Source organism: Panthera uncia (genome assembly GCF_023721935.1).
Source record: "Panthera uncia isolate 11264 chromosome B3 unlocalized genomic scaffold, Puncia_PCG_1.0 HiC_scaffold_1, whole genome shotgun sequence".
Classification (NCBI taxonomy): domain Eukaryota; kingdom Metazoa; phylum Chordata; class Mammalia; order Carnivora; family Felidae; genus Panthera; species Panthera uncia.
Window position 1 is genome coordinate 1,351,579 of NW_026057582.1, and position 23,755 is coordinate 1,375,333.

The 23,755-nt window shown below is 66.1% G+C and overlaps 1 protein-coding gene across 1 annotated transcript in view; it reads right to left on the minus strand.

The window, feature by feature from the left end:
* The window catches only part of KIF26A (kinesin family member 26A), a gene marked incomplete at its 5' end in the record, with an annotated part of 40,515 nt that extends 16,801 nt beyond the window's left edge, over positions 1 to 23,714 (minus strand). Inside the window, 3 exons of the mRNA XM_049611973.1 lie at positions 3,270 to 3,460; positions 10,095 to 10,547; positions 22,896 to 23,714. Coding sequence (XP_049467930.1) covers positions 3,270 to 3,460; positions 10,095 to 10,547; positions 22,896 to 23,714 — 1,463 coding nt within the window. The remainder of the gene's footprint in view (positions 1 to 3,269; positions 3,461 to 10,094; positions 10,548 to 22,895) is intronic.
* Positions 23,715 to 23,755: the final 41 nt, after the last annotated feature.

A 23,755-nucleotide genomic window follows, 5' to 3' on the forward strand; every position in this document is an offset into this window, starting at 1 on the left:
GCCGTGTCCATCCACCAGGCAGAGTCTCAGAAGGGAAGGTGTCTGCCAAGCCCAGGGCAAACACCGGGGAAGCTCGGGACGCAATGACATGGCTAAGAGTGAGTGAGTGAATAGATGGGTGCATGGGTGAGTGGGCAATGAGTGCATGGGTGCAGAGGTGACCGGGTGAGTGTGTAGGTGAGTGGGTGAGTGTGTGGCTGTGTGGGTGAGTGGGTGTGTGGGTGAGTGGGTACAGGGGTGAGTGGGTACGTGGGTGAGTGCATGGGTGCATGGGTGAGTGGGTGCAGGGGTGAGTGTGCGTGGGTGAGTGGGTGCAGGGGTGAGTGTGTGGGTGGGTGGGTGCGTGAGTGCATGGGTGAGTGGGTGCAGGGGTGAGTGGGTACGTGAGTGCATGGGTGCATGGGTGAGTGGGTGCAGGGGTGAGTGGGTGCAGGGGCGAGTGTGCGTGGGTGAGTGGGTGCATGGGTGAGTGTGTGGGTGCGTGGGTGCAGGGGTGAGTAGGTGAGTGGGTACATGGGTGCATGGGTGAGTGGGTACAGGGGTGAGTGGGTACATGGGTGCAGGGGTGAGTGGGTGCGTGGGTGCAGGGGGTGAGTGGGTGAGAGGGCGCAGGAGTGAGTGGGTGGGTGGCTGGGGGATAGACCCCTCCAACATCCCTCGGGGAATATTTTGCCTTTTTACAAAGAACAATTGCCTCTCACAAACGAGGTGACTGCACAAGCAGGTGGCCTTGATGGTGAGGCCCTTCCCTATTCGAGGAGGCAGCCAGGGCTTTTTGGACACGTGTGTGGCCCCCACTCCCACAGCCACATCGTGTCACCTGGGAACTTCACCTCGCAGTGGAGACACTCTCGGCAGAGCCGTCTTGCTCGGGGTACCTGGCTTATGCTGACCGCGTGCCCCTGGGCGGTGCCCCCTCTGGCTGAGGACCTCTGCCTGGCACCAGGCCGGACAGTCCTCGGGTTGGGCATCCAGGCAGACACCCAGGAGGGGCTCCACCGAGGTGGCAATGCGGGGGCATCTATGAGTGCGGGCGGGGGTCCCGGTACCTGAAGAAAACCTCACCTGCCACCTCCCCAGCCCCTGCCCAGGAGACCCCAACAGCTCTTCCAAAGCATGTACGTTCAGCGATTTGGGAGCTGACCCCCAGAAAGACCCAGAAGGGTGGGCGAGAGACCACTAGAGGAGACATCTTAGGAGGAGGGGAGACGGCAGAGGTGAAGGGCAAGGGCACCCCACGGTAGGAGCAGGAAAGCTGGGGAAGGGGGTCAAGGCCTCCAGAGAGAATGTAATTATGCCCTCCCCACGGAGCCCGGCCTTGTCGGAGCTCTGGTCAGTTGGCACTCTGAGCTCTCGGCCACAGCTGTGGCCGCCATGTGTGAACGGCCCATCCAGGCCCAGCTGCGGGGAGCAGGGCGCCAGGCCTCAGCCCTGAGCCGTACAGCACAGCAGCATTAATGAGGTCCTGGGCACCCGGCGCCCACGCGACCACTCTCTGCCTTGGTTCCCCAAATCGGGGTGAGGGGCTCAGAGGTCCTGGGAAGGCCCGGGGCGAGGCTGGCCCCCAGCGAGTGCTCCAGGACCAAAGGAGATCCCAAACTGCCAACGGCTACCCCATTCCGCCTCCCCCGGCCAATGCCAGGCTCCTACTCACCCCTCAAAGTCCACCTCCGTGGCACTCAGCACCACGGACAGCACTCCGCCCTGTCCCTTCACAGATGCCACACGGCCATCAAAGGCTGTCTGCACAGATACCCACCCCCGCTGGCCAGGGGGCAGGGCATGGGCTGGGCTCAGCTCTGCCCCTGTAGGAGCCCGGCGAGGGGCAGAGGTGGGAGCACAGAATGTACACTCAGCACACGTCTGAAGCCCCCCAGGCCAGGATCCGGCAGCTCCACGGCCCCCCAACACACACACTAAACAAGAGAGCGGACGTATGGTGCACAGCACTCCCATCCCACCCAGGGGGCTGTGGCCCAAGTCAAGCACAAGGTCCGATGGCCTTCCTGGCCAGACACCCACCCCCCAACTTGGCCCGTGCCTCTGCGAGACGCTGCTACGATTCAGGGCTGGTTCAACAGGCTGGAAGTAATGGCTGCGGGCAGTGCACAACCCCCCCCCACCCCCCATAAGAAAACTTGCCTCCCGCTGTCCCCACACTTGTTTCTATGGTAACTTCCCAAGGTCAGCAGCAGCCTTGCTCCGATGGAGACAAAAGGCAGCCGGCACCTGCTTAGCCGGCCACAAGGTTACTAATGAGCCAGCGTGGCCCCCAGAACCTGGGACCACTAGAGCGCTCCTTCCTTTTCAGAAGGCTTGAAAGCCCCCTGCAGGCACGGCCCAATGCAGCAAGCCACTACAGAAAGCCCTAGACACGGAGGCTAACCAGGTGGGGACGTGCCCAGCTTGGCCCTCTCGTCCCCTGCACGGGGACTCCCCCGCCGGCCCCACAGCCAGTGTTCGCCAGCCCATCAGCACCCCCCTCCCCGCCCCCCGTCGGGCCTCACAGCCCCACAGCCCGTGCTGATAAGGCACCTCGCCCCTCCACCCGCACATGATTCCTGGACAAGCTTATCAGTGCCCGCCAGGGCTGCTAATGGGACAGTGACCCGCATCTGGGCCTGCCATTACCACTCATTACCACCATTACGTCCTGTAATCCACAGTCCTCCGCTGTGTCTGTCCTATCTGCTGAATCCCAGGGCCCTGGCGGGAGGGGCAGGGGCAGGGGAAGAGAGCCCCTCACCACGCACCACTTCCCACCTCCAAACCTGCCGGGCCTGGGCTACACCAGCCCCCGTCCCCAGCACCTGGGGCCTGCAGGGCCGCAGCTAAGCATCTGGGGGACCAGAGCTCAGGCCGGGACTGGACCACCCAGCTCCTGGCCGACGGGGGAGCTGGATCTTACAGGGACAGATGTGCCGGCAGCCCCCCGGGGAGGGGAGGGCAAAGCGTGGGGTCTGGGTGCAGCCTGCCCTCCAGGACGCCCTCCTTCAAGCCCCGTTCCACTCCCCTGCCCCCGGCTCCCCGACTGGGATCAGCCTCTATCTGAGGCCCAGCCCACACCGGCCCAGGGCAGGCCCCAGGACACCCGTGGCTGCAGCCCACCCCTGGTGCCAGAGGCCCATCCACCGTGGCCCTGCCGCTCCCCTGCCGCCCTACCAGGCAGATCGGCCACAGCTCTCCCAGGGAAGGCCTGCAGGCCACGGGGGCCAGCGGCCCAGGTCCCCACCTGCTGTGTGTGTCCCAGCACCCCCGGGGGGACGTACCTAATGAAGAAGGAGGCTGCCGCCGACGGGCCTGTGGAGCCCCCAGCCGGGGCGCCCGGGGCCGGGGTGACCAGTGCCGTCGTGCGGGCCCCACCGCGGCCCCACGTCTTCGACGCGCCATCAGAGCTCAAGGTGGGGGAGCCGTCCCGGACCGTGTCTGCCACTGCCACCGCAGCCACCGCCGCCTCAGCCTAGGGGGAAGGGGGAGCCTGCATGAGGAACACACGCCTGCTGGGGAAGCGGACCGCACACCCCAGGGCCCCCACATGCTCCCCGGGCCCCCGCACACACAGGACCCCGGCTGGTGGCCAGCCTCACAGGGCCCACGGAAGACAGGTGGACACAGATGCCCACCCAGTGACCCCCACACCCCTCACCCCCGGGTCACCCACCTGGGAGCACGCAGGGGCACGATCAGAGGAGAAACCACAATAAATATTTGTCAGCAGCACTAATTGCCCCGTGTATGATAATGTATGACGCTCCCATCATCTGAAATACTACTCTGGCATTTCCAGCTAATTAGCTAAAATAAATTCTAGAAAGAGAGACAGCCTCATAATGAAGCACAAATGTAATTAAATGCTCCCTAGGACGGCACCAGAAAACCTGAGATCCGTCCACCACATATTATGTTTATGTGCCCACGTCGGGCCCTGGACCCCCAGGCCAGACCTGGCCCCGGAGGGGGTGGATGTGGCTCCTGGCAGGAGTGGGGGGTGGGGGGGAGCAGCCTGCCTCAGCCTGGCCACTCCCAAACCCACTCCCCTAGGAACCCCTGTCCCCAGGGTTCAAGCCTCCCCAGGTACCACACTGGTCCCTGGGCCCCCCTGCTCCACTCGGCCCCAAGGGCTGTGGACAAGCACTGCCTGGGCCACCTTCTACGCCAGGCCTGGGAGGACCAGGGTCCTCATGCTGATGGGACATGGGCCTCCCCGGTGACCCTGAGGGTGAAGAGCCACATTCTGGAGGGCCCAACGTCCTCGGGGTCTCCTAAGGGACGCAGCCAGAGGCCACGGTGCCACCACACGCCTTGGGAGGAACGTTCTGAAGAAGGTCCTGCCACCTCGCCACGGCGGAAGGTCCCGCCCTGCCCAGCCCACGGTCAGCACCAGCTTCCAAACCCCTCTTGGGACACAGTAAAACCATGTCTGCAAAGGAAGTTCACAGAGAACCCCAAACTTCAAGCTAGATAGAAGCCATGCACTCCCCCCGGGGGCCCCTGGTGCACCGGCCACTCCCCCAGGAGATGGAGGACTGGTCAGTAGCAGAGAAGGGTACACCTGAAACAGCCCAGGCCCTCACCCTCCGTGCCCTGCCACCTGCCTTGCCTCTGCCTAGAGGGCAGGAACTCCTATGCATCCCTCAGAACCCAGCCCAGCCAGCCCTCTCCTTCTCCAAGGCACTCCCTGCACCTGCCCCAGGTGCCCTGTCCCGGCCTCCCCCAGTCCTCTGACCTCAGCTTCCCTCGGGCTGTCTAGTGCTTCTGCACCCCGCCTACGGGGCCATGCCCAGCACCATACTTTCTCAGTCCTCCGGCTTCCGTGAGCACCTAAAACATGTCAGGAATCAGGAAGACCCTGGGGGGTCCTACCGCACAGACCTGGTCCCCTCCACATCCTTGTGCCAACACCTTGCCTGGGGCACGGTAGGTGCTCAGTAAATCTGTCTTCCAGGAGCACACAGCCTGGCAGGGACGCATCTTCTCCCATGGCTGGGAGGCCCCCTGTCCCTGAGGGAATGGGGCTGTTGGAGTGGAGGGGGCACCGGCTCCCAGAGAACATTCCAGGAGGGCCAGCCAGGCCTCGGCCTGGACGATAAGAACGAGAAGCTGCTTCTCCAGGAGGCTGTGGAGACCCAAGGCAAATGTGTGGGTAACGCAGGGCAGCCCGGCCAGAGGCCTCCCGTACATGCTCACACCTGCCCTCAGATGTGAAGACCTTTCTCACCACTGGACGCAAGTGCTCCCCACAAGACCCGGCGCGGTGGAGCAGAGCGGGTGGGAAAGACTTGCCACCTTCCGTCCCGTGGACGCTGACCACCGGGGCCCCGCAGAGCAGAGCAGGGTTGAGCACCCACCGTGCGCCCCAGGGCCGGGGAGGGGACCACCACCCGCAGCACCCCCGTCCCCACCCCTGTTGGCATCCTGGCTCCCGCCAGCCCCCCGGGACGGCTCTGCCGCGGGGCCCACGCCCAGCAGCACGGGCCAGGCCGTCACTCCACTCAGTGAGGCCTCCCGGCCAGCGGGGGACCCAGGCATGGGGTCACAGAGGGGGCCCTCCACGGCCCCTCCGTCCACTCCCACAGGGCCCGGGCCAGCCCACCGTCGCATGCAGCCTCTTCGCCTCCAGCCAGAAGGTTCTGGCACCACCTGGCGATGGCGCGGGTCGCCCACACTGACCTGTCTCCGGAGTCCCGCACGTGCCTCGGCTCCGCCGTCCCACGAGCTGCCGAGACACGGCCCCGGCCATCGGGACGGCCGCTGCCGATTCCTGCCGGGAGCAGAACCCAGGCATGCCAAAAGAAGCCGGAGGGGGCGGGAGGGAGGGCGGCCAGAGGGAAGACCACGACAGGAGGACAGGAGAGAGGGGTCGAGGAGGGGAGGGGAGGGCGGGAGGCGGCCAAACAGAAAAGGCACGAGAGGGAGGCACGAGAGCAGCAACGAAAGAGAAGCACGAAGAGAGGAGAGCATGAGGCGGCCGCACCGGCCCGGGGCCCAGCGCGCAAGCTCAGAGCCGGTCCCGGCAGAGGCACCCGAGGGCAGCCGGCACCGACGGGCTCCAGGCGGCGCCTGCCGCGGGGCTCCGGGGAGCACCGTCCGGGAAACACCAAACTGGCCCCCTGGGCCCGAGCCCCTCGGCCTGTGATACTCTGGCACGTGAAGGACGGCGTTCGCCAGCTCTTCAGCACGAACCCCTCACTGGGGGCTCTTCTGTGCCACGAGGCGGGGACGGCTGGGGGGCAGGGGGGGAACGAACGGCCGGAACTGAATCCCGCAGGCCGTCGCAGCCCGCCGTGGGGTGCGGCCGGTCCTGCTCACCGGGCCTGCGCCAGGCACCAGAGGCTCCGGGCTGGGAATGACCTGACCCCTGCGGGTGCCCTGCCCACCGCCCCCCATCCCATCACAGAAGCAGCTCGGCTGCAGCACCACAGGGAAGAGGGGGCCATCTCATCCAATGTCTGTTCCATGGAGGGGTAAACTGAGGCCCGGAGCGAGGGCACCAGCAACAGGCCAGGTCAGAGAGACAGGCCAGGACCGTCCACTCCCTGCCACCCCAGCCGCATCCCTGAGGATGGGCGGGCACCTACCAGGGACCGCGAGGACGAGGGGAGGCAGGCAGGCTGGTACCGAGGTCACCGGCGGCAAACTCCCCGGCCGATGCCACACCACCCGCTCCCCGGTCTCCATCAGAACGACCTCGGCTCCTGTTCCACACATCACCTCCTCCAGGAAGTCCCCCACCCAGGCAGGGCCTCCACTGCCCCAGCCCCCATGGCCAGCCCGGAGCCCTAGGCTCTGGGTTCTCCCCTCCCCGCCGACCATGAGCCCTAGGGCGCGGGGTAGGGCCCGCCGTGGATGTCTGCAGGACTCGTGAAGGTCTGCACAGGCTCCATGCAGCCCCGCCCCCGGCCGCCCCGCCGTGCAGGCTCGTGGTCTCCGGCTAAGAACCGAGCACAGGAGTCCCGTGGACATCTCATGGCTGCTCCGTCAGCACGGAGGGACGTGCTGCAGTTCACGGCCAGGACCCAGTGCAGCAGGTCAGGGCGGAGGACCTGGGGTGGCCCCATGGCCACCACCCAGCATCTCGGGGCAACCAGGGTGGCGACGGCCCGAGCCTGGCTCCCGTGGGCACCTCCGTCCCCTGTGGCGGCAGGTCTGCCCCTCGGCCTGACGGTCCGGAAAGCATCCGCCAGACTGTCCCGCCGGGTGGGCCCCACAACCAGGAAGCAGCACTGGACACTCAGGAGGTGGAATTAGCTGGGAAGGGCCGAGCTCCGTGCTCCCAGACGAGGGAGGCGGGCTTCGGTTTTGATTACAGCTGTGGCTGCCGAAGGGCCGCTCCCTCCAGACACGGGGCTCTCCGGACGGTCCCCCAGAGAACACGGGGCGGGCTCCCAGCCACAGCGCCCAGGATGTTCTGGGCCCTCAAAGTCCTGGCTCCCGGCCTCCCCCTCCAAAGACCATCCCCCTCACAACCTGCCTCCCCCTCTCCGTGCTGAGACACAGGGCTGCAGCCCGCCCCCCAGCCCTCCCGGCCAGCTGGAGCCACGTCCGCTGGAAACAGTCGCGCCCCGGGGCCGCCGGTGGGCACCCCAGCACGTCCTCCAGAGGTATGCACACGCGAGACTTTACCATCCCAGAGCCACTTGCTATCGATGCCCTGGTTCCGGGGAAATTACCTCATCTGAATCCTAAAGTTCTATTTACGCTTCTAATAATCTCCCCATCGATTGCCAGGGCTGCTGTCTAATTACAGATCGTTCCCACCCACCCCAAACGCAATCAATGTGCACATAAAACGGAGAGGGAGCCTTAAACGCCCACGTTTTACGACGTGCTGGCTGCAGGCAGGACTGCCCAGCAAGAGGCCAGCAACCCCCTGCCTGGCGCGGGAGACATAGACTCTCAACGGCTGCACCGACCCCACGGCCCCCGCGGTCAGCTCATGTCCCTCCTCTACCTCCTGGGCACCCTCAGAGCGAAGGCCGACCCCTCCCTCTGCCTGGCATTCGAGGCCCCTGTGAGACATGCATCCAGCTCCCTTCCCAGGAGCCCTCGGGCTATTCCCCGCGCCCGCGCTGACCCGCCACAGCTGGGCCAGCCACGTCTGATGCTTCCCTCTGGGCCCAGCTCAACCTCACTTCCTCCGGGAAGCCACCCAGCTCTCCTGAGCTGCCTCCCCAACTCAGTGCTGCCCCCGAGGCGGCTCAGTGCTCAGCCAGGAGGTACCAGGCATGCGTGGCAGGGGCTGGCCTCCTCCTTCCTGGCCTCGCCCTGGGACTTAATAGAGGAGAAGTCAGAAGTGGCAAGGCCGCACCCAGGACCCGTCATCACGCCAGCTGGAGGCTAGTTCGAGACCCAAGTGCTTCCCTGAGCCCCTGCACACCCCACCCCCAAGCTGCCAAGGGCCGGGGAGGCCCCAAGGGCAGAGTGCCGCTCCAGGACTGGCCCCAGCAGTGGTCACGGGGTCCAACTCCCAGCGAGGGCAGGATGTCATCAAAGGCACCGTCTCGCTAAACTCAGAGTGGACGGCAAGCCCAGGAGTGGGGACCAGGCAGGGGTCTGTCCTGCTTTGGGATTATGTGTGACTTTGTCCCAGCAGCTGGGGACCCTCCCTGTACCTCCACGCCCCACAGCCCCACGAGGCAGAGTCCACGGGGCAGGTCTACCCACCACTCTATCTCACAGACGCTCACTGGCCAGGCTCACACGGCTGGCTCTGGAGTGACTGGAAAAGGGACCAACAAAACTAGTTTCCACAGCGACCCCCTGATCTCTCTGCCCCGGGGGTGAGTGATGGGGGAGGGGGGCAGCAAGGGGGCTTCTCCATATACCCACCATCACCAAGGCAGCAGCGTCGGGATGCACTTGGCCCAGACCCCCGCCCCTCTCCCAGCTCCCTTCCCCCTGCAGTCCTATGTCCTGATAAGGCCCCCAGGCTTCACACCTCCACCTCCAGGGAGGCCTCCGTGCTTCACACCTCCAGGCCTCGGCCTCCACACAGAAGGCTCCTTCTGCCTGGAAGGCCCTTCCTACGTGTTTGCCTGGCGAACTCCTACCCTCGGGCTCTTAGCCTCAGTCCTCCACGAAACAGACGGGCACAGCTGAAGGCCCAAGGCCCCGGGAGAGGGCAGCCCCGAGGCTTGGGCAGAGCAGCCAGGCGCATTCTGGAGAAAGGCCTTCCCAGGACAGCATGGTTAACCTCATTCATCACCCTAACCCAAACCGACTCCCTCCAGTGTCCCAGGAGACCCCTAATCCAACAACCCTCACATCGCGACTCCTATCCTGGTATACTTTCTGCTTGAGGGAAAACCGGGGGCGCCGCAGACCCCTGGGAGAGACCACCCCCAGCCAAGCTCTGTGGCCAGGGGGAACGCGGCCGGTCCCGGCTACGCCCTCCAAGGCTCGCCTCTTCTCCACCTGCGTGGGGGACACCGGCCCAGCGCTCTGCCTGAGGACGCCCAGCCCAAGTCCATGGCACCCACAGGGCCCGCTGGTGCCCAGAGCTGGCTCCATGGAGGCCACGCCCCCTGGTGTGGGGGGCCACGAGGAGGGCCCGAAGAGGAGAGCCCTGGGGGAGGGGACACTGCCGCCGACTGAAAAGATGTGCCTCCTGAGAGACCGGGGGAGTGGGCCCAGACCGCGGCCACCACCTGCAGGCCCCTCCCCCTAATGCCAAGCTCTGTCGCGCCATCCACAGCCTCGGGGGCAGCCAGGAGGGGAGGGGCCGCCGGACCCCTCCGCACGAGATGTTCCCTCTGCCTCTGACCCTGAGGAGGAGGGCCCGGCCCTGTCCCAGGAGCCCTCCCGTCAGCCCACGCACCAGCCGGTGCTCTCAGAAGCAGGAGCGGCCGACACCACGCCGGGCCACGCATGCTGGTGCTGCGTGGAACCGACGTCCCCGGGGCCGCGTGAGGACCCTGCCCGCTGTCGCGTCGTCAGCACACTTGACGGGGGCCTCGGGAATGTCCGGGGGCCTCCCCCAGTGTTCACGGCCCCTTGCTTAAGGGGGTGCTGCTCAGTCTGCACAACGTGAGCCACGGTGAGATGTGGGCAGGGCCCCTCAGAGGCCAGCAGCCCGCCCCGCCCAGGGGACTCACCAGGCACGACGGTGGCAGAAAGCTGTTGACCCTCGAGACGCTCCACATGCCCTCCAGGCACTGCTGGGCCTGGATGGTGACCGTGCTCAGTGCTCCCCCGAGGCCAGCAGGTGCCACCGACACCTGGACGCTGGGCCCAGACGGCCAGGCCAGTCCCTTCCTCCTGTCCGGCCCCACTCGGCCCGGCTGCCTCCCGGCCGGGCCACCGGCCACTGGCACAGCCCGCGGGCCGGTTACGGTGCCCGGGCCGGAGGGCACGAGGCCAGGGCCTCCGTGCGGGGCGTCAGGGTCCTCGCGGCTGGCAGGTGCCTGGAGCAGCCGCAGGGCCTCCCGCGTGAGCTGGTTCAGGTGCGTGTCACAGACGTCACAGCGGCGCTTGGCCTCCGGGCGGCATGTCGGCAGGGCCCCGGGCGCCGGCAGCTTGTCGAGGAGCAGAGCGGAGAGGCAAGGGTCCTGGGGGGACAAGGACAAAGGTGGTCGGTGCCTGGGCGCCAGGACCCAGCCCCGCGTTCCTCACCCGCCACGGCGCCAGGCCAGCTCACGCCGTGGCCGCCGCATAATCCATAACTGATTAATAAGCCCCCAAACGGTTTCGTCTGCGCGCACCCAGCAGGAAAATAATTATCGGAGCTTAATAGTGGGGCCTACGGTGCCCTTGACAACTACCTGCCTCCTCCCGCCCTCATGACTGTGCTCAGTAGTCTCGGCTAACGAGGCATCTGCGCCTTCCCCCAACACCCGGGCGGGCCTCGAGCAGCCAAGGCCGCAAGGTTGCGAAGCATCCAGGAGGCAGACACCCCCCACCCTGGCCCGGGGCCCTTCCACGCTTGCAGGCTGCAGGCGCCCCAGGGCTCCACTCGAAAGCAACACCCTCCCCCACCCTGAGGGCCGGCCCGGCTCAGCCCCAGGCGAGGTGGGGTCTCCCTGCCCTGGTGAAGCCTCGGCCCTGGTGGGGATCTGGAGGAAAACGCGAGGCGGCCCTGCCGTAAATGTGCCAGCAGAAGTCCCGCCGGGCAGTGACACTCCGCGGAGGCGAGCCAGGCGGTTCCAGGTCCACGGAAGACGGAGGCACTGGTGCCAGCTGGCAAGGGGGCAGGAGGCTTGAAGCCCACCCTGCTCGATCGCAGGTATGGACGTGGTGCCCAGGGCGTGCGGCGCCTGGTGACTCCTCCTGCAGCCCAGGGTCCCGGCCGTGCGCCGGGGGAGGGGGACACACCGTTCTCCCTCATCGTGAGCCTGGCGTCCAGAAGGGGCTAGGGACAGGAGCCAGGTCAGCCCGAGGGAGGCCCTCACCCCGCCTGGAGGTCAGGGAGGCCTTCTGGAAGAGGGAACACCTCTGGAAGGAGGGAGAGGAGGAGAGAGCCAATCCTCAGAAGGAACCTCACTGGAGACAAGTTCTCAAGAGTCATATCTCCAGGGCCCACGCCCGGTCCCTTGACCAAGGCTCTGCCTTGGCGCCCCCCTGGGGCAGCCCTGGGGAGGTCGGGGTCAAAGCCAGAGCCAGACCCTCCACAAAGCACTGGCCCGGCCCAGCTGTGGCCGTGACCACCCAGGGCGTTCGTCCTCACATGGCCAGCTGGGCCGCTCGGCTGGGGCTCCTCCCGCCCCCGCCTCGGGACCTGCTATGACCCTCCAGACTCGGAGTTTCTTCCTCTCCCAGCCACACCACCCCCACAGGACTCCGGCCTCCCCAGATACGCCCCTTACGCACAAGAGGAAGCTGAGGCCCCCCTCCAACAGAGGGCATCTCATTCACCCCACCCAGGTTCCCCGGGCCTGAGCGGTGGCCAGCCCGACCCCTGCACCGAGGCCTGGGAGGCTCAAGGGGGCCCGCTGTGGCAGCGTGGGCTGGCTGACAAGGGCCACTGCTGGTCAGCCCCGGGGGCCGTGGCTCTGCCCCTGCGTCACAGTCCCTGTCCGGTCCTCCCCGGCTCAGCCGCAGCCCAGACCACTGCCCCCCCACCGCCCCCCACATACCCCAGGGAGACCGGGTCCCACGAAACTTGGCCAGGCAAGGTGCACCAGCTGCCGGACCTGTGGGTCCCTCCAGAAGGCCTGGATTTTCTCCGGCCAAGGCCCGGAGGCCTCCAGAGCCTCTGAAGTGCTCCGCATGCCTGGGCCCAATCAGCAGACACCCCCCAGCGGCTCCTGCAGTCGGGGGTGGGGGCGGGGGGCAGGCCCACAGAGACCCTGCAGGAGCCTCCACTCGGGCTGGCACCCGGGGCCACAGATGGAATCCAGACACCCTGTCCCCAGCCACAGGCAGGGCTCACACGGGGCCTGGCTCTGTCACTTGTCACTTCCCGCCTGTTTTCCAGGTCCCAGCTCTGATTACTCTGGTTTTTCCACTCAGCAGGAGGCTGCTAATGGTGGCCGGGTGTGAGGGGAAGGAAGTGCCATTAAGAGACTTGAAAGGCAGCCCAGCCCCACCCAGCCCCCCCCAGCCCAGCCCCCACCCCCTCAGGCCCGGCAGCCCATTGTTCCAGGGCCGAGGCCGGCCTGGGGACCTCAGGCCTGTGGGGGGGCCCTGTGGCAGAAGGGGGGAGGAAGGAAAGGGGGGGGGGGGGGGGGGGGGGGGGGGACTTACTGACCTGAGCACGCACCAGACCCCCACAGGCACACAGCAACCCCCCCACACACACCAGCTGTGTCATCAGGAACGCACATGGCAGCTGTCAGGGAGGCCCCAGCCCCACCAGGGCCTCAAGCTCCGCCATCAAAGCCCCAGGAGGAAACTAGGCAGGTCTGCTCCAGTTGGGGGCAGGGGGTACTCACCACACCCCAGCCGCGCTTCGCCAGCCCCCCAGGAGCCCCGGCCCAGACACACCTGGGCCCACCCCGTGGCCCAAGCCCACTGTGGGGCCAACCACCCCTTCCCAGCACCGGCAGCCAAGCGCGCCTCTCGGGGGATCCTCACCTGCGCAGGGCAGAGGGTATCTCTCCCAGCTCCGTCTCGTGTCACACACACGAGACACGAGAGGAGAGCCCTGCCTTGGGTGACCACGCAGAGACCCTAGTGGGGCCGAGAGCCCGCCCGGCCCTGAGCCCCTCTGGCAGGCCGGGCAGCACCGGGCTGGGCCACTCACTGCTCTCACTTGGAAGCATGCGCCCCACACCGGAGGGACCTAGGACCTCGCCAGGCTGCTGGACCAGCTTGGCAAACAGCAAGCTGTGGCCAGGACAGCCTCCCCACCCCCAGCACCCTGGCCCAGTGCTCAGGACTCCGCGGAGGGGGGAGCTTCACCCACACCACCTGCCGCCCCTGGGCGGCCTCCACAGAGACAAAGTCTGGGCAGTCCCTGCAGCCCCGCCCGCCTCCCCCCTCCGGGACCACGGTGGCCTTCCCCTCACAAGCCAGCAGCCCTCAGACCTTAATGCCGGGGGCTGGGAAGGCCCTTCCCCGAAGCCAGGTCTCCCCTGCAACTGCCAGGGCCCACAGGCCCAAGCCCATGAGAGGTCACTGGCCCAATTGCAGGAATTTTGACCCCTGAAAGGCCCAGTCACCATGCCGTCTACCACCCACCCCCTCTCCGGAGCCCAGCACCTTCAGAAAGACAGTAATTACCCCACTGCAAGATATTACCTTTCGCTTTCCTCTGCAGTCTAATTAAAAGATATTTTACTTGCATTTGGAAAATGTTTTTTTAATTTGATTCAATTTAGCACTGCAAACCATCTACCCATCATGCCGCCAGGGTTTTAGGGAGGCTCCCCCACTAAATGTAACGACTTTCCATTTTTCATCTCCTTTCTGGGGTCTCCAAGTTGCTTCAAGTAATCCTTCCACTTCCTCCTGCATTGGAGGCCCAGAACCACTGCTCCAGGGACGAGCTCGCCCGTCATCCCACCCAGAGGGGCCTCCCCAGCCCAGGGCGAGCGGCGCCCACCCTCGGGGCAGGACAGGAGCTCCCAGATCCCCACACTGAGGCCGACACAGGAGGAAGCGGGGACCGTGCTCCCCAGTTGGGAAAAAGCCCCAGACCTCAGAGCTGCGAGACAACCCTCTCTGAGCCCTCGTCACCCCGCCTTTAAAAAGGGGCTCAGCACCCACCGGCAGGGCCTCTCGGAGGGCAGACGGGCCCAGAGGCCAAGCCTGCGGGGGGGGCCCTGAGGCCTAGGGGCTCCCTTCCCCAGCCCACCACTCTGTGCGGCTGGAGCCAGGGTCCTCGCTGGGGTCCCTCTACCTCACCCTCCCTTCCCTCCACAAACAAATGCCCCGGGCTGTGACCCTGGGCAGCCACTGCTTCCGGAGCTGACCACAGGTCCAGGAAGGGACCCCTGGCTGCCGGACCAGGCGCTGCTCCAACCTTGCAGGCTCTGTTGGCGATGACATTCCGATGTCGCGTGCGGCCTGGGGGACCCAGAGCCGGGGGCGGGGGGCGGTGGGGGGCAGGGGTTCGGTTTTCCGGCCAGCCACACCTGGGCCGCCGCACCCCTGCCTCCACCCGCCACGCACCTCGCCGAGGGCCCAACTCTCAGCCAGAGGCCCTGCCCACCCACATCCCCTGGGTCCGGCGGGAAGACAGGAAGACGGCACACCCCCGGGCCAGACCCTCCCCCACCCGCCAGCCAGAACCCCGGACACCGATCCGGTCCCACCAGGCTGCAGTTCCGAAGGCCCCATAGCTGACACAGGCTCCCCTCCTCTGCCGGGGGGGTGGCGTGGGGGAGCGGGGGGTGCTGCCCGGCCCACCCGGCGCCGACTGGCACCCGTCCCCAAGGCCCTGTGCCAGGCACCAGCCAGCTGGACAGCTCGGGGCACACACTAGTTCATTGAGACCCCCTCCCTTCAATGGCCTCCCCTGTCCTCTGCCCGATGCCACAACGCCACGCGAGGGTGGCGGGGACCCTGACGGCTAACAGCCTGACCAGCAGGACGGCCTCGGCTGGGGGGTGGGGAGCGGCGTGGACAGGCTGGCTTCCTGGGGGCGCTCCCCACTCGAGGGGGCTCTGCACACGCTTCGGGGGGCCTGGAGCTCACCCAGACACGGCTTTCAGTCCAACTCTGTGGGGGTGAGCTGCCGCTCTCCTGGACCCCATTCTCCTCATCTGAGCCACGGGCCACAGCACACTCTCAGGGCCACTCAGGAGGGCCCAGAGCCCCAGGGAGGCCGGACGCTGCCCTGGGCGGCCCAGCCAGAGGAGGCGGCCGCTGAAACGGAGTGGAGCCCGTGCCCCTCAGCTGGCCCCGGGCCTCCCAAGTTCTCCTGATGGGAACCTCTGCGTGCGGGTGGCCAGCCCAGATGTGCACCCAGCCACCAGGCCCCTCCGATGAGGCCGCCAGGGGGACCCAGGGCTGCAGCGCTCTCGTGGAAGGACTTCCAGGGGATCCCTGGCCCCAAGCTCAGCTCCAGGGCTGGAGGGCGAGTCCGCTCCCCCACACCTCCTGACCTTCAACCTCATCCCCTTTCCCCTCTTCCCTCTACCTGGCATCCCGAGACAGGCATCCCCACCCCAGAAGGCCATCCCTGAAGGCCCTCACCCCATCTCTGTGGGGCTAGTTCTGAGATCGAATGCCACCTCGTCCAGGAGGCCCTCCTGGATGCCCCTTTCCAGAGTCCTCTCTCCCAGCCCCACAGCACTTCCGTTATGAGCACAGACATGGGAGGGTCACTCACCCCCACGCGTGCTGTTTCCTCCCTCACCACGTGGGGTGGTGGAGTTAAGCGTGTTTTGCTCAGACAGAGGTCAGCCGACGGCTCGCAGGCATCGGCCCTCCCGTCTGCCCGGCTCCCTTTCCCCACTCCCCCTTCCCAAAGCACCACCCCACAGCCCAGGGTGGTGTGCACCCCAGCCCCTGACCTAACCAAGCCCCAGGGGCGTTCTGAGAGGAGGGATCCCACAGCACAGACCCAGCCAGCCCTCCTCACCCATCACCCAGCAGAGAGGACAGACACGGGACAGGACGGGTCCCAGCATCATCTCGAGATCCGGCGCCCAGACTGCCAGGCACCCCCCCAGGCTCCCCACTGGCCCACCGCGCCGGCCGGATGAGTCCCCTCAGACCCGTCTCCACAGACACCCAGCCGGCCACAAACCACGCTCCTCACCGGCCACCATGAGCCTGAGGGGCTCTTGGATCAGACCACCGAGCTTGGGACACACGGCTGGGGCCCAACATGCCGAGAGCTCGGGAAGGGACGGGGCAAGGAGAGGGGCCCCCAGCAACGAGACCAGGAGGGCCCGTGGCTGCACTTGCTTGGGTGACCACCAAGCAAGCCAAGCCAAAATGGCTCCCAGACAATCCCTCAGGTTTTAGACGGGCCGAGTTTGTGGGGCCGGTGGGGGTTCCAGGTGGCCTGGCATCATGGCTGTGAGGGGTGGACAGGGACCTTCGGGGACGGGTGGGCCAGCATCCATCACGGAGTCAGAGGTGAGTGCAGAAGGCCAGCACCGGGCCCGGCGGGACCATCAATCTGTCAGCCCCAGGCGCCCGCTGAGCCCACCCACCCCTGCCCCCAGCCCAGCCCCCACAACTGAAGCCTGGGATGCTGGCGGGGAGCCCCCCACCCACAGGGCACCCGGACCCCTGCAGACAGCCCTCAAGCCACCCCAGCCCCACAGGGGATCCCCCAGCCACAAAATGTGACACTGGAAGTGAAAATGCCCCCTTTTAACCCGGGGGAGCAAGGCACTCGGCCCCAGGACCCTGTTCGCAGATGGGGAAGCAGAGACCCTGCAAAGGGCTGATGCCCCAGGCTCCCGCTTCAGGCAGTGCTGCCACGCCCGGGGTTCCCTCCCGCAGGGGAGGGGAGCGTCTCCAGCCACCACGCACCCCCCCTCCCGTCGTGGAAAGGGAGAGCTCAGAGCTCAGAGTTCAGCAGTAAAGTAAAAGGTGTGGCTCCCCGGGGCACCTGGGGGACTCAGTGGGTTGAGCATCCGACTTCGGGTCGGGTCACGACCTCAGTTCATGGGTTCAAGCCCCGCATCGGGCTCTGTGCTGACAGCTCAGAGCCTGGAGCCTGCTTTGGATTCTGTGTCTCCCTCTCTCTCTGCCCCTCCCCTGCTCAAGCTCTATCTCTCTCTTTCTCAAAAAATAAATAAACTTAAAAAAAATTTTAAAAAGGAGTGGCTCCCAGAGGCCCAGCCACCTAGCCTGGCTGCCTCCGGGAACCCAGGGGACAGCCTGGCCTCAACTCCACTCCCCCCGGCCCCCCACAGAATCCTGCTCTGTTCCCAGGGAGTGAAGGAGCAGACAGAGGCCACACAGGCCAAGGGGACACTCAATCCACGTCTATTCTATTCATTTACTCACACTCCACACCTTTTTGCACAAAGCACCGGCCACGGCTTTCAAGAAGTACTCAGCAGACGGCAGATACAAAACCACGTGACTAGAGACAGTTGCTTTAGAACAAATAGGAATGATCAATTCCCAAAAGACACAAGAGAACACGCCCATGTCATTGGCGGAAGCTGAAGAATCCACTGGCCTGAGCTTCCCCGCAGGCATAGGAAAAGGGAAACTACAGTTGCCTTGCTATTTAAAATAAGGACTGGCTCTTCTGACTCCCAAATGAGATCCTTCCATGACACTCGAGGGATCAAGGGACCCAGGAAAAGGCCCCAGATGCATTTCCTCGGCCCATCCCAAACCATCACAGGTCTTGCGGCAAGGCTCTGAGCAGCCTCCCTCCCTGACCCTCCACCTCTCACTCTCAGCAGACAGGCAGCAAGGCCGATCTCCCTACACACGCCCCTGGCTCGGCCCCACCTCTGACTGTAGCGGGACGCCCCTCGTGCTCCCTCCCACGAGACACAGGGACTGGCCGGCACCAAGGCCAGCTCCCGAAGCCCCATCTCTGCTTGTGGCTGGTGCCCAGAAGGCAGGGGTTGACAGCCCTTCAGCTCAACCCCACCCGCACTGCCCACCCTCACTCCCTGAAGCCCTGGACCAGCAAGGAGATGAGACAGGCACAAGGACCCTGTCATTCCATTACTGGACCCAAGTATACCAGGGGGCACTGGCTGCACCACCGTCTATCCCAGGGAGGAGGGGCCAGCTGAAATCTCACAGAGACCTAACCGCCCCCCCTCCCTCCCCCGGCACAGGCCCGGTCCCCCAGAGTGGCCTGGGAGCCTCCGAGGCCCACAGACTGATCCCTTCCCAGCTGAGTCATCACTGGGGCCCCTGCCAGATGGGAGACCAGCCCCAGGGAGCTCCCGCCCCTCTCACACCTCCCCAGCCCCTCCCCAGCCGCCTCCAGAGCCTGCCAACACCTGGCTCAGCGGGGGTGCTCTGCTGAGGCCGCCTGCCCTGCCCTGTGGAGCCCCAAGGCAGACACCCTGGTCCTGGCATGGGGGCGGCCCCAGAAACAGGTGGAGCCCAGGCCAGGCTCCCGACAGCGTGGGAACCAGGGGTTCAGGGACCCTGACCGCAGGCAGCAAACGTCCCACGCCAGCTGAGCTCAGCCCCTGCCCTCCCAGGACCACAGGGCAGCTGGGACAGCAGACCCAGGGGCCCACTGTTGCAGGGCAGTGCAGTCAGAGCTGGGGGCCATGGACACGGAGCACCCAGGGGACTCAGAAGGCTTCCTGGTGGGGGAGTGACATTCGCGGGGGAGTGACAGCTGAATGTCGAGCTGGCAGAACCCCACCCCCAAGCCAGACCCCAGAGAGAAGCAGGAGGCTCTCCAGAACTCCAGCCTTAGGAGCCTACTTCTGTCGCCCCTGAGCCGTGCACTGGACAGGAAGCCACGGCCTCCCCAGCAGCCTTCAGACCGACTGTCCAGCTTGGTGCAAACTGTGAGCTAGCCCATGCCTGGGGCTGCACCGGTGGGCAGGGACCTCGGCAGTAGCTGTGGAGCTCATGGTGGGTGGGTGGGGGTGGGGGGCAGGAGGGTGGGACCCCCTGCCAGGTGAGCAAGAGGTTTCCAAGAGCCGAATGAGAATCGATCCCTTTCCCTCAACAGGGGGCGCTAATCAATCCCACACCGGTACCGACGCGTTGAAGGTCATGGGGTCTCTGGTGAAGTGGTCACCTCTGTGTGATGCACCTGGATGGCAGTTGGGATGGGTCCCCAAGCAAGAGCCCTGCCCCCGCTGCTGCAAGGGGAGTTAGGATGGCCATCCTCCATGGGGGCTGTCACCCGGGTGGGGAAGGGGAGAGCAGGAATCCAGCCCAACAGCCATGGGGGTGAACACAGAGGGGTGGCTCACTCAGTCATTCAACAAACGTACAGGGGTCACCCAGACCCCAGGCCTGCCTGGACAGAGCTCCCGGCCTAGGGGCAGCACAGTGGCCAAGGGGTGTGGAAAGGGCCGAGAAAGGCCCGGGTCGGGTGGCCTTCCAGAGTGGGGTGGGGTATGGGGGAGGGAGGCTCAGTGACCCTAGAGGAGCAGTCAGAGCCATGAACGTGGAGGGAAGCCAGTCCGCGCAGGCTGAGTCTCCCAGCCACAGTCAGCAGTGCAGGCACCAGTACCGGGGGCGCTGGCGACTCGGGCTGCGTAGTTCTGCCATGTGAGCATGGGGAGGACAGGGGCCGGGGGAGGACGAGGATGGGGGAGGACGGAGACAGGGGAGGACGAGGGCCGGGGGTCTGCAAAAGGAATGCCCATGAGAAACCACCTGGGGTGACGGACAGGATGGGGCCTTCAGGCAGAGTGGCCTCTGTGGGCAGGGGTGTCCCTTTCAGTGAACCTCCGTCTGATGGGGCCAGGACAGCAGCACTGGGACTGGCAGAGACCCCTCCTGATGAGAAGTCCCTCCTGGCTGCACTGAGGGTGGGAGCTGGGGGCGGGCAGGCATCGGGAAGGGACAGAAGGGATGCTGACAGGGGTCTGCAGGAACTCGCTGACCAGTTCGAGGCAGCGGGTGAGGAAACCGAACAGTGTGGACATGGCCCCAGCTTCTGCCTCGGGGGAAGGGGGACACAGCGGCCAGTGGCTAAGCTGGGGGGCACTCAGCTGCGGCAGAAGAGGAAGGCCCAGGTTTGGTCCCTTCGAGGGACATGTTGCGAGCCCCCGGCAGACTTTTCAGAGATAGGGGCACCCGGGAGGGGCACAGGGAGATCAGAGCAAGGAACTGGCCAGATCACCTGGGGATGAGAAGGGTATCTGTAGCTGGGCCCACAGTGGGAAGAGTCCGTGAAAGGGTCCTGAAGGGTTCATCTGGGGAACCTGGCGAGAGCTGAAGGGGGCTGAGAGGGGTGCCCAGCCTGGAGGCCCCCATCTGGCCGTCCGCTCCACACCCAGGCCCACTGCCCTTCTTGGTTCGGGTAAGGACAGTCTCCCAGGCTCCAACCCTCCCATGCCCTCTGGGGGCATCAGGACACAGTCCTAACCACTCCACGAGAATGTTGTCCCTGGGTGGGGACCACGGTCACCTTCACTCCCCGGACGGGGAAACTGAGGAAGACACAGATTGAAAAGAGGACACAGCAGCAAAGGAGAGGAGGGCCTTACACCCGGAACACCTGATGGCTGGGCAAGGCTCCAAATGCCCCACTCGACCCCACGGGCACCAAAGACCCGGGCACAGAATGACCCTCGAGGCCCACATCCCGGCAAGAGCAGCAAGGGCTAAGGGGTTCGAGCCGCCCTGTGCTGGCACTGTTCTACCCACCTGTGAAATGGGTACACAGATGGTCCCGGATCTCAACAAACCTGCCTGAGGTCCCAGAGCAGGGAGCCGTCTGCTGGTGGGAGGGTGGGCAAGGAGCCAAGGCGGAGCCCTGGCGGGGATGCCAAGGGCAGAAAATGGGGTGACCTTGAGCCGGCGGAAAGATCAAAGTCCCTCCACCTTCTCAAGCCTTTCTCTACACCGAGATCAAGCAGGGACCCCCAGGGTGAGGGCCTCCGATAGCCAGGCTCCAGTCCGGCTCCAGCCCCACAGCCCAGTGTCTTTCTGGCCTCAGAACAAAGCCCAGTGCTTCCCTGGACCGTGGGCCAGACTCTGAGGAGGACTGGGCTCACCGAAGCCAATCACACACAGCCCCCACCCCCCACCCCCAGCTACCTCCCAAACCGAAAGCAGAAGCAGGTCCGTGCACGTGCCCTACGCACCAACTCCCCAGCCTTCCCTGAAGGAAGTTGTGGGCCAGGACGCCAGGGAGAGCCTGGGCTTCACAGGACAATGACGCCTACCAAGGTCCAGAGGTCTCAGGCCCAAACCCCTAGGTCCCTGGGCGTGGGTGGCTCAGCCCAAGGGCCTGGAAGGTTTCCATCCTCTGGGGAGAAACAGTGGATCATGGGGCCTTCCCTCCCGTGGGCACAGCACTCTACAGGTTGGACCTCGCTCCCAGAATGGCCCCGGAAGACTTCATTCATCTGAGAGGAGGAAACGCGGCGGGGGAGGGGCCGCGGAGCAGGAACAAAGCAGGGGACCCTGGTCTGCTGGGTGAGCATGCCACTGGGTACCAAGGATGGCCAGGAAAGGGGGTGAGCCCCCACCTGGCACTGAGGGCTACTGCCAAACCCAGGACAGGCCGGGGCAGGGGGCAGGTGAGCCCTCTGGGTGGTCAGGACGCTTCCCTGCTCAGCATCAGCAGGAGGAGACCAGTGAGCCACGCCCCCCCTTGATGAGGGCCTCTGTCTCTCTCCACTGGGATCCCCCACCCACCTGCAACCAGCTGGCCAACATGCCCAGCACCACCAGCCACGGAAGCCACTCCTCTCTCTGGCCTCAGTTTCCCCTAATGGGGTAATAAGATGGCTGGGCAGCTCTGACAGACCCCCGGAAGTCTGTCCCAAACCACCCTCTCGTGGGGCCCTGAAGGTCCTCTGCTGTCTTTTCGACCAGATGCAGGCCATCTGGGGCACAGAGCTTGGAAAGCCTTCACGCTGCCCGGAGCAGCAAGTGAGGAGGGTCCAGCCCCACCCCGGGGGGCAGGCCGCAGGTCCCCTCTCCCCACCGGAGAAAGGGTGCGCCCAGGACAGAAACGAGACTCCCCTCCCTTCCCCCACCTGGCAGAGACAGGAACACCAGGGGACCCCTGGAACCCAGGGTCTGGCCCCCACCCCAGACTTCTAAGCCCCCTTAGAGACCTATATTTAGATTCAATGGGGATTGTGCGGACTTCCCAAGAAGGCTTTCAAAAAGACTGAAGGTCTGGCGGGAAGGGCTTCCTCTGGAGACCCCCACCTTCCCAGGCTTTGCAAACTTCCAGCGCTCATTGTTCCTTGAACAATGGTCCCAGCTCCTTCCAAGACCAGGGCAAGCCCATTGGCTGGAGAATCTGGCAGAGCCCTCTCCCAGGGCAAACACCTAGGCGGCTGGGGCCCAGGCACTCGGTTCCCAAAAGGGTGGCCACTGCCTAAGGTTAGCAAAGCCCCAGGCCATGTCCCACACACCATTCTCACTCACCACCCGGGGAGGGGGGCAGGCAGGGCCCCCCTCACAGCGGCAGGCCCACCCTCTGGTCCTCCAAGCCCTCCTGCCCCGGGTGTGCAATTTCCAGACACCTGGCTGGGGGCCCGGGGGCCCCAAGGGCGACCGCGCACCGAGTAACCTCTGGCTGCCGGCGGGGCAGGAGCTGTCCCGCCCTGGGTGGAGTCCCTGCCGGCTCCCTCTCTCCCCTCCCCCTCCCAAACACAGACTGCGGTTCCAGCTGTGCGACATCTGTGGCTCCGGGGAGAAGCGCCTGCCCTACCGGCCTCCAATCCCACCGCGGAGCCTCTTAGGATGAACTGCTACAACCCACACGCACCGCGTTACAGAAGGGGAAACCGAGGCCCGGAGAAGGGAAGGAACGAGGCAGAAAACACTCGGCGGAACCTCGCCTCCCTCCGGGGTTCCCGAGGTCTCCCCAAAGCCGGCACGGGCCCTGCCCGGAGAAGCGGGTCCGAGAAAGGCTCACTTACCCGGAGGGGTGTTCCGGGCCCGCTGACCAGCTTCCACGCCTGTCGCTTGAGCTCGGCGAGCTTCGTGTGGCAGTGGCGGCACCAGCCGCCCCCGCCGGCCGAGTGGCCCTGCTCTGCGCCCGCACCGGCGCCCTCGGGCGCAGGGCGGCTGCCGCATGGGTCCTGCTCGGGCCCGTTGGGCAGCCTCTTGCGGGGGGACACCTCCAACAGCTGCAGCGGCTCGCGGGCCGGGCCGCCCTCGGCCACCTGCGGGGGGTGGGGGCAGAAGGGGACGTGAGCCTGGGCCCCTGAGCAGTGCCACCCCGGGACCCAGCACCAGTGACTCCAGATCTCAGCGTGTCCCGGCCCCGGAGTGAGGCACGCGACAAAGTTCGGAGCGCGGGGCGCGAACCTGCCTCCCGCCCTCTCCTTCCACCCGGGGAGGTCCGGATCGGGGTCCCTCCCAGCAGGGGGCCCGGCGCCCCCAGCGTTCCGCTCCAGGCCCGGCCCCCAGGGGGCGCAGCGCACCCCGCGAGCATCCTCGGCGTCCCGGACTCCGTCTCGGGGCGCCGGCTGGCGCCCCGCCGCCCGCCTCCCTCTCGGGGCCCGGCCGCGCGTACCGCGGGTGGTGCTGTGCACAGCGGGGAGCCGCGGCCGCCCATGGCCTGGACGCCGGAAGGGCCGGGAGGGCGCTGCGGGCCGCGAGGGCTCTCCGGGGTCGCCGAAGCTACGTGATCCGGCCCCGGGGCGCCCCCATGGTCCGGCCGGCCGCTCCGAAGTTGGCGGCGCGGGCGTGTGGGAGGAGAGAGCGCGCGACGACGGCGGCGGTGGCGGCGGCGGCCGCGGCGGCGGCGGCGGCGGCGGCGGGCGTGCAGGGGAGG